General features: G+C 32.9%; 1 protein-coding gene across 2 annotated transcripts; it reads right to left on the reverse strand.

Annotated features, from left to right (window-relative positions):
- Positions 1–2,077: 2,077 nt before the first annotated feature.
- Positions 2,078–7,398, reverse strand: LOC139485658 (monocarboxylate transporter 12-like). 2 transcript variants are annotated; one of them, XM_071270286.1, is made up of 5 exons: positions 7,140–7,398; positions 5,943–6,086; positions 4,160–4,744; positions 3,158–3,283; positions 2,078–2,259 (listed from the first exon to the last, which is right to left on the reverse strand). In XM_071270286.1, exons 1-5 carry the CDS (start codon positions 7,378–7,380, stop codon positions 2,132–2,134), a joined length of 1,224 nt encoding a protein of 407 aa, XP_071126387.1. In that variant the 5' UTR covers positions 7,381–7,398; the 3' UTR covers positions 2,078–2,131. The 2 variants fall into 2 exon arrangements, with proteins under 2 accessions (XP_071126387.1, XP_071126386.1); XM_071270285.1 differs by having other exon boundaries at positions 3,938–4,744.
- Between the last annotated feature and the right edge of the window lie 3,426 nt (positions 7,399–10,824).

The following is a 10,824-nucleotide window of genomic DNA, read 5'->3' on the forward strand; positions in this document are numbered from 1 at the left end:
TCATAAACTGTCAGAGAAAAACATGACCTTGTGCAATGCCAAGTTACAGGTATCGATGAATATGTATATGCATATAACATACTAGTACTATTTAGTTCGCTTTTAATTTACCGATAACAAAATCAATATTTATACCAATAAAAACAATATTCAATGATCTTATTACAGTGTTGAATAGGCAACCTTAATAAGTTTATTTAAAGGAGCGATAAGTTTACAAGGATCATTTCTAAATTTCCGTGCACAGTTAACAACATTTCCGTAGGAATGAGGATGTGCTATCCCGTTTGAAATAAGTTTTCTACAGGTACAACCAAACTTCATTACCAAATCTTTATATCTATGGAAAAATTTAGTAAAGGTTTTAAGTTATTTTTGGTAACGATATCCCTGGTTTAATACTTTACCAGTAATACAAAGATTACGTTCGTTAAAATCAAAAAACGTTCGTCCGTTTGTCCGTCTGTCTCGCTTCAGGTATGTCGAGGTCATATGAAAACTATCTGACGGGCACGAGGACCTTGCAAGGTATGCACATACTCAATATAGTTATCATATTACTCATATAAAGAAAGAAATAACCATTACAAAAAATCTTAACTTTTTTTTCAAGTAGTCACTGAACCATGAAAATGAGGTTAAGGACAATGGATATATGACAGACGGAAACTTCATATCATAAAGCACCTATATACAAAGTATGAAACATCCAAGTGTTCCACCTGCTAAAATATAAAGCTTTTAATAGGTAAGTTAACGACTGCCGCCTCTGGATCAATATCCCTATGTCGAGTATTCTGCGACAAAATTCGCAGGTTCGACAAAAACTACAAAGCTTTAAATCCGATAGGTTTTTTTCATCCTTTAACATTTGTGAAATATACTTAAAATTTTATTAAGTCTATAACAACAGCATTTTTGGCTTTTTGATGGCATTTATAATTTGGCCATAAGCCAAAAGATGAACTACGATATCATTAGAATTTCACCTTCTTTACGTGACGCTGTAGTTTTTTTTTGTTTTTTGTATTTTTTTTAAAAACCTTTCGAAATAGAGCCAGCAATACTAATTTTTGTAGGATCTGAATAACATTGCTAAGGATTAATGAATGCTAACTTCATTAAAATTTGAGTGTGAATTCAAATGCTATGGCAGGATAAGGTACACGTAACAAACATATACCAAAATATTATTTAACCTTCAAGTGAATTGTCATAGTTAGAAAATTCCAGTAGCTAAGATGCAAGCCAGTGCTGCATTATTGAAATTATTATAATGATCTGTTCTAGTTGTACGTTTTTAGTATTTCATAAAGATTAAGATTTAAAAATCTATCTTTATAGATTGTCACTCGAAGAATGTGGATGTACTGTTATTGTTTTTCTGTTTTGAACTTTTCAAAAGTACATGCAAGTAACCATTCAAGATATTAGGCCCCGCGCTAACCGCATCAGGTGTATTCCAAAGGCATGTTCTTGCATGTTGAAACGGTAATATTTGATAAACAGATTTTATTATATACTGTCGACTACCATTATTATTCACTCTTTATAATATATACATACCTCATATTTAACTATCTTGAATGGATGATATGTCGCAATCAAAGGGATCGTTTGGTAGAATCTATATCGTTTCATGAAATCCAAAAGATGCGAGACCGGTCTCTTTGACTGGGTAATCGTCTTGTGCTATGAATGCATCACCATCCATTTGAATCCAGCATCTTCATTCATATGTTACAATCGGTTAATTCTCAAACCGGTCGACTTCGACTATCTAAATGTCAAAGACCGCAAAAATATGTTTCTAGTGAGTTGTAAATTTGGAAGTTGAAATCACCATGCGATGTGAATTGTTGTTAACATTGTTGCCTTATACAAACAGAATACAGAAACAACTAGCAATCTGAAGTTTTAATGGTCCTACGGTTACATTTAGTTTCTTCGTTTAGTGTCTGCTAGTTTTCTGTCCCATTGGCAATCATTCCACATCAATTATTCTTATGTTGTTATTTATGCAAACAAAATACTAATATAGGAGCTGTTTTCAGCAGTGTTCCTTTTAACACACAAATAGTAAGAACAATTATTATTATAAATAGTTATCTTGCTATTTTCCCATAATGCATTATATATTCCTTGACAATCTTCTTTTGCAGAGAGGAATAAGACATAACTCCACGCCGCCAAATATAATAAGAGCGCCAATAAAATAAAACGGAATGTTGTAACTTCCGGTTCCATCATATAACCAACCTGAAAGTAATATTTTTATATAATAATACGTTTAGGTGAATTTTAAGTTTGTCAATGAGCAAATGATAAGTTAAAAACTGAAAAATGATCAATGATTTTTTAAGAACGAATAATTTATATTGCTTTGTTAGTATTCTGATAGAGATTTAATTTGGGAGTTTTGAGATCTTTAATAACTGGTTTAACCCTGCCAATTTTTACGTGCCTGTCTCATGTCAGGAACAACATCGTTATTTGTCGTATGTCATATCTTGAGGAATTTTGTTATTTGAAGAATTGGTTGTTTACGTCAGACAGTTTCTTTTGGATTTATACACATTTTTGTGCGTGAAAGAGTTCATAGACGTTCTATTATTTAAGACTGTATGTTACCATCTAGAGTGTCATTCCTTTCATTGGATTGCCATCACATTGACGTATACTCACATATCTTGTATTTCTACTAACTGTATGTTCAATTTTACCCATCCTGACGGGTCTATTTTAAGTACTAATCTTGTATTCATACTAATTGTATGTTCCATTTTACCCATCCTGACGGGTCTATTTTAAGTTCTAAAACAAATCATAAACAAACCTTGATTTTACTGATGTTATTATTTTTGTATTTCCGTTGGTTTCAGCTTCAAGTTTGTATAGCTTGCCGTGTCTGTATATCTTAATTTCTAATTAACCATCTAAACATGCTAATGAATAAACAAATATATCTCAACGGGTCAATTATAACTGCATGTTTCATTCTTTTTAGTGCATGTAGCATCTTTTCAATGTTATTTCAAATCTATATTTTTGAAGACTGTATGTTGAAGTATAAATTTCTTTTTTGTTAAGTTTACTTTTTCATTGACGTATATCCGTTTTGTATAGATCTAATACATGTTATACATGTAACTCTTACCACATAAAGGTGGACCTATGAAAGTTGCAATTCCCTGGAACATCATTAGCAGTCCCAATGCTTTATTTAAACGTGCTAATCCTAAGAGGTCAACCAGTATCACAGCATTCAAACTTACAAATACACCTACATTGAAATTATTCATTATTTAACTAACAGTTAAATTATACAAAACGTCTGTTTATTTGTATTATTAGCATCACCATTCTTTCCAAAACATATAAGTAAATAAACTAAGGAAGCATCAATATGATAAATAAAATAGAAAAGAGGATACAATGTTAAAAGAAAAGAAAGAACGTAGCAAGCATCAGGAAGGAGAGAAATGTCTTTCTGTGATCAATCATTCAATCTTTTGGTTTCGTTCTTGTGCTGCTATAAACATTACTTTTTCTGTTTTATGGTGGTACTAAATACCTTGACTAAAATTGACTAGTCCTTTTACGCCTCGGAATGTAATAAAATAATACAAAAGAATTAATCTAGGTGAAGAATGTGAGTTTTTCCATTTATTACTGAATAATATTAACTCATCGCTCGGGATACGATAATTGAATATATAAAATACCCAACCCATGGTTAAATAAAAACAAATCTACGGCTGCCATAAGTAACTTCTTAAGTAATTAGCCTATCCCCCCGTTTGGATTTCGAAAGAACTAATACCTTATTCTTTGTTTTTTTTTTTACTTTCTATTTCAGTCTACAACTGTTTATTAAAATACGCTACGCCTTTGTAGCTCCAATCAATAATCTTGAATAAGAAGAATACATACTCACCTATAAACATTCCGTAAACAGATGCGTAGATCATAAGATAAATTTTACTATCATTAAGGGGATTCATAACATTCACAGTGCCACAAATGACCAGTGCTGTACCGTAAAGCAAAAGACGATTTACACCCTTTCGGTCTGCAATCCATCCGAATAAAATACGCCCAAATGTATTTGAAATACCAATAACGGAAAGAAGAAATGCGCTGTCCAACTTGTTCATACCTTTTTCCTCTGCCCGATCTGGCAAATACACATATGGTGCATTAAATCCGAGGCATGTGCAGCAATTCGATACTACAAAAATAGTAAATATTGGATTTGTCAATAACCCAAAATCAAAATGTCTAGAAAAGAAACTCAAAGTTGTATTTTTTGTAGATTTTGTTTGTGTTATTATTTCTTGTTTAGATGCGTGTACATCATCGTCCTGGCTTGCATTTTCCTCAATAGTACATTTTTTATCACTTGGGGTACAATTTTCTTTTATGTTTATCAAATTATCGTCGCATCGTAATAAATCAATTGCTTCTTCCTTGGTTTCAGATTTTTTAGTCTTTCTTCCACTCTGTTTTTGCATCGGTCGAAAAAAAGCACCACACACAATAATGTTCAGTATAAATCCTGCTTCTATCAACAGAGTACCTCGCCACCCAAACTCTTCAATAAGAATACGCACAACTGGAGCTAATACAAAAATTCCTACCCCTGAACCACTCAAAGATATACCCATAGCAAACGATCGTCTCTTTTCAAAATGATGTCCAACACATACTAATGTTGATAAAAAAATTCCACCAAATCCTAAACCTTAAAAGATATAAAGAATTATATTCAAACAGACAGTTGTTTTATTTACCTTGACTCCTTACATTGAAGCATTGAAATAAAAGCATTTTTATATTTTGCAATGAAACGAAGTACTTTTTTTTTTTTTTACTTATTCCATTTCAAAGCATCCTTATGACGAATGGTAGCACATAATTCTTTTTAGCACGAACTATACATATAAAAAGTAAAATAACAAAAATACCGAACGCCGTTTAAACTCAAAATTGAAAGTCCGTATATTTAAAAACAAAACCAAAAGTCCGTTTACATAAAACGATTGGACAACAACGTTCATATCTTACTTGGGACAGACATTTTCTCATGAAGGAAATCGAAGATTAAACCTGGTTGTATAGCTAACTAACACAATTTAGACAATGTAGATATAATAAACTTTGTTCATCAATCCCCAGGAGAGACTTCTTTCAAATAACCTTTCTTACAAAAATATAACCTTATTTATGCTACAGCATACACACCCTCATCATACAAGTTTCTGTTAAATACATAAAGTAATAAAGGTCTTGTTGTCTTGTGTAAAAACTGGAAATAAGAAAGCAAAATATAAAACATATGGACATTTCGATACTTTCCGTTTTGACTTCATTGTAATCTGCAGCAATATGCAGTGAACTGTGCTATCAATTATTTACCTATTTAAAGAGGGTCTGGAAAAAGGTCTTATCTTTAACTGAAATCGCAATAGGTATACCAATCTCAATTCAATGGCATAATCAGGTAATGCATAATTTAAATACAACTTTTTTTTATTAACACGGTCCATACACATAGGAAGTGGTATCAGTGACCTAGTGGTCTAAGTTGTCAAACCATTGTATCAACATCCTGTTAACACCGGGGTTGCGAATTCGAATCCCACCCATGACAGGTGCGTTCTACCCATATCTTGATGTAATAGGATTGTTAAATTTTCTCACCAAAACCGAGTCTCTCCTGGCACTCTGGCTTCCTCCACAAATGCAGACCGATTGCCAAGAATACTAATAGCACTTTGGTGATGAAAGTGGCGTAAAGAATCAATCAATCATCAATCAAATTTTGCCTATTGGCGACCGGCATAACTAAGGAAACACCACAACTCATACATACAAACATCGAAAGTAATGATGCTATCATTTATGTGAAAAATATGCAATACTTTTTGTCTTTCATTTACCTGTAATAATTCCAAGGGAACAGTACAAGTGATACACACTGTTAGCAAAACAACTGAGAACAAATCCAGTGGCAGAGAGAAGAGCACCAATTATACATACTAGTCTGCACCCAAAATGATTTGTCAAAGCACCGGTAATTGGACCTTAAAATTGAATATAAATATATATAGATATAAAATCCTTCTTCGCTCGACGTTATATTCTCACTCGTTTACTTAGTTGAACTTAAATTACCCTTCAGTTAATTGTTGACTCAATAAATTATTTTACAAAATTTGCATACAACTAAGGCATATAGTGAATATTCCATCCTTTTAAACTTCACATAGAAATAGCAAAGTACTGTTAGTATATAAAGCTTAATGTTTCTGCTGCAAAAACACCAAATGACAAGTATGTGACTTAACTAAGTCAGGAGACTGTAATATACAGGGGTTGTTGTTTTTTGTATTTACATATTTGCTTTCCGTTCACTTTCTTGTTCAATGATTGGCCGTATTTTTTCTTATTTGATTTTGTTTACATTTGTGATTTCCTGGTGTTTTATAAATGACTATGCGGTGTTGGCTTTGCCTGTTGTTGAAGACAGTACGATGTTAATTTCTGTGACATTTGGTCTCTTGTGAAGAGTTGTATCTTTGGCAATAATACCACATCTCCTGGTTTATATTGTAAATAAAACCGTATTGTTCTACTCCTTTACCGCCGTTCTTAATAAAGGCAACTATGTTTAATGATATTGTTTCCATTTACATGTATTAGCTTTAACAAAAAACACAACAATCACAATATAGTATAGTAAAAATATTCAGTTTATAATTATCTAGTATGTATATTTTATAACAGTTATTTAATCTCGAATTCGTTTGGAGGATCAAATGAGAACTTCACGTTAAAAGTCACTCTTGTATATAATAAAGATCAATGCCTGTTGTGTGATTATCGATGAAGGTGTAGAACCTGTCAACCATAATTTAATGACTTGTCGATTTTCGTTTGTCGTTTGGAAAATATAGTCACTCGTTTTATAATGTACTGCCTCAAACCGATAGGTGTCATGGTTAATAAAATCGATCACGACTCCACCAAATACTCTCAATTTATATTGTTAATCAACTTGTCTGATTTTACAGGAATACGTTTAAAAGATACATAATGATATACACACACAAAAGTCATGTTTAAAAAAATCATACCAACTGTTAGCATAGTTCCGGGAATAAGAGAGGTTATCCAAGCAGTTTTTCCTTTTCCTTCCTTAAATTCATCCAGAAATTCTATATATAAAATACCAAGTGTGAATAGCACTCCATCAACCAGCATAAGTGTCATGAAAGCGGAACAAACAATAACCCAACCAAAACCGCCATCTATTCTATTCATTTTGGTCTTGTTGATTTTTCTAGCAATAATGTGTTCTTCCTTTTGTCTTTTCATTCTGAAAAAGTCATGTAAATTTAGTGTTTTTTGTAGATTATAAAGTATGTTAGTCAACTATCTTAGCCACAGGTCAATTTACAGCTTGGCGAACTGTAGTGTTGTTGAACACACTATTTCTGATTGTTTGTTTTGTTGGGCTGCTTTCTTATTGACGTTTAACCAAAATCTCCATATTGTTAACCAAAACATTGAAGTTTTGAAATACTAAAGCTTTTCTACCTCAGGCATATATTACATTAGCTGAATTTGGCAAAACTTTTAGGAATTTTGGTTTTCAATGCTCTTCAACTTCGTACTTTTTTTGTCCTTTTTATACTTTTTTGTATTCGAGCGTCACTGATGAGTCTTTTGTAGACGAAACGCGCGTCTGACGTATATACAAAATTTAGTCCTGCTATCTATAATGAGTTGATTTATAAGAAACAGTATATTTGTGTCGAAACAAATTTCCCCCGATTTTTCGAGGATGAAATTTCTTGTTTTTATCAAGTTGTTTGAATTGCTTAAACCACAAATCTCACCATAAAACAGAGTTTAACTCTTATACATTGAACCATTTATTTAACGACCAACTGTTTTGAAAATAAATGATACACGAAAACAGTGTAAATTCATAGTGCAAATTGATGATGAAAAGATGCATTCTTTCAGTTGCTGATGTAGTTCCTATATATGATGAGCAACTAAACGTAACGTCTGAATTGTTGGAAATGTGATGACTGTTCTGCTAATTCAAGGTGTTCAATGTTTATTATCGGCAAACATATGTTGGTTTGCATTCCCTATTCATACTTTAGACTGTATTGGTGCTTAATTTTTCTTTGTCTGATTTTTCGAAAAATTTTGTGGATTTTCCGATTATTTCCTCAGCATTGGGGTTTTGCTTATTGATGATGACTGTTATGTTTTTCTTTCTTAGTTAGACCATATATTTTGACCGGTTGTTTAGTTTTGTAGGACTATGCTGTATTTTTCAAATTTTTTTTTACAGTCACCGGTCTTTTTTGTACTAATCAGGACTATTAGGAATCTACAGTCTTTTGACCTTGCATCAAAATTGAATCGTAGATATGATTGTGTGCGGTGTTCAATTATTTCGCCATGTTTATGTCTTATGTCTAATTTTTTATCGTTAGAACGATTGTTCCTTTTCAAATGAATTCTTCGACTTGGGTTATTGACGACTTTCTAACTGGTGCTTTTTCCAAACTTTTTTGTGTAATAATGCTTAATATGTTTTAATGTTACAGCAAGGACTGGTAGTTTGATCACATCATTAATGTCAAGTGACTTCGAGTGAATCACTGTAGCATATTCATTAACAAAAATTTGGTATCAGACTCTTTTTGGGTATTTGGTGACGACTTTTGTGTATTGAAAAAATGTGAAACGCTGCAAAAATAGAAATAATAATCCATATAAATGCACTTACCGAAAGGATAATATTATAAACTTACATATTTCAGCTGACCATCCTTCTTTTTCCCCCTGTATTAAGCACGACTGGTGGATGATTTATCGTGACATTTTATATACGGACTGTTATGTATGTAGTATGTATACGTTCATCAGTTAATTCATGTACATATTTAAGTTATGTATTAATTCCTTTAACTATTTTGAGATTAGATAGATGGTTCATCTATAGTAATTTTAGTGTGTTATAAGACAATATGGCATATGACTAATACATTAAGTATTAAAAAACTTTTATGTATAAGCAGGTCATTCTAAAAGAGGGACGAAAGATCCCAAAGGGACAGTCAAACTCATAAATCTAAAACAAACTGACAACGCCATGGCTAAAAATGAAAAAGACAAACAATCAACAGGTCTAGGGTAGACAATATAGATTATCTGAATTAAATTATCTATGTCTATGTCAATATGCAGACATAATGTCCATTTTTTCGATTGTACATTGTACGCACTGATCATTTTAAAGGGATACAAATCTGTACCACTATATCTAGTTAATAAATGGTGTATGCATTTACCTCTATTTCGGGTTTTCTTGTTACCAAAAATGTAGAACATCATTTAGCCTGTTTTATATTTTTTTACGGGACTGTATATTTTTCTTATGCTAGTTGGTGAGAAAAATTTAAGTGTCGTCAGCCATAAATGATCATAAATTAGTTTTTTTTTTTAATGAAATGAGAAAGTTGCGATATATAGAGCGTTACTATATTCTTACAGTCCGCCAAAACAACAAGAGGATTAATGCCCACGACATAAAGGTCATATCATGTTTTTCACTACTGTGTAGTTTTGAACATAACTATTGTGTGTGATAACATTTTGTGAGGGAAATCGACTGTTCATTCTAATACACCAGTTCCACTAGGCCACGATCGCACTACGATCTGTGAAAATAATGCAAATTTTGATGATCGTGGTACGATCGTGTAGGCCGCAGTAAGGTCGTACCACGGTCGTGGTGAGGTTTTCAAGATCGTGAAGAGCGTGGCCAACTTTGAACATGTTCAAAACAATCTTGGTGCGGTAGTGGCGAAATTAGGTCGTAGTAGAAACGTAGTGAGAGCGCACTAAGATCGCAGTAAGATCGCAAAGGTCGCTGTACAATCGTAGCGAGAGCGTAGCGAAAGCGTGATTCTATTCGGAGAGATTGCGCTACGATCTCACAGCGACGTTATCACGACCTTACTACGACCATCACGTTCTCAACGCAACCCAACTACGCTTCCACTACGACTTTACCACGCTGATCACGACCATAGTATGATTCTAGCACGCCCTTGTCGTCCTCATCACGCTCTTCTCACGACATAACTACGTTCACACTACGACCATCATTTTTATTGTCATTTTCACATTAAATATATAAAAAACTCCCTAGATTTTGTTTGTCTGAATGTATTTATTTTATCCATTTGCTCTAACGGCTCAACCATGATTTTCGTTTTTATATAGATTAGGCCGTTGGTTTTTCCCGTTTAAATGGTTTAACATTAGTATTTTTGGGGCCCTTTATAGCGTGCTGTTCGGTGTGAGCCAAGGCTTCGTATTGATGGCCGTACCTTGGCATATAATGGTGTACTTTTATAGATTTTTACGTTGATGGAGAGTTGTCTAATTGGCACTCATACCACATCTTCCTATATATATTGAAACATCTGTGTCATCTCTGCTATCGTTCACTAAAATATCGTCATTTGAGCTTTATGGACCAGCAATAGGTTGTAATTTAGGTTTGATTGGTCGTTCCGACATCTCTTGATGACAAGTATTACACTACTTATGTGTATAGTATCAGTTTAATTGAAGTCTGGAGCTGGCATGTCAGTTAACTGCTAGTAGTCTGTTGTTATTTATGTATTACTGTCATTTTGTTTATTTTCTTTAGTCACATCTTCTGACATCAGACTCGGACTTCTCTTGAACTGAATTTTAATGTGCGTATTGTTATGCGTTTACTTT

Source organism: Mytilus edulis, chromosome 8 (assembly GCF_963676685.1).
Source record: "Mytilus edulis chromosome 8, xbMytEdul2.2, whole genome shotgun sequence".
In the NCBI taxonomy this organism is placed as follows: domain Eukaryota; kingdom Metazoa; phylum Mollusca; class Bivalvia; order Mytilida; family Mytilidae; genus Mytilus; species Mytilus edulis.

What these genes read in the sequence shown, in the direction of transcription:
- LOC139485658 (XM_071270285.1), bottom strand. Translation starts at nt 7,380, where the DNA reads ATGAAAAGACAAAAGGAAGAACACATTATTGCTAGAAAAATCAACAAG. An exon ending in TTCCCTTGGAATTATTACAG is followed by an intron (nt 4,745 to 5,942) that starts GTAAATGAAAGA and finishes ATATCTTTTAAG; the next exon opens with GTTTAGGATTTGGTGGAATT. An exon ending in TGTTTACGGAATGTTTATAG is followed by an intron (nt 3,284 to 3,937) that starts GTGAGTATGTAT and finishes ATTTCAATGTAG; the next exon opens with GTGTATTTGTAAGTTTGAAT.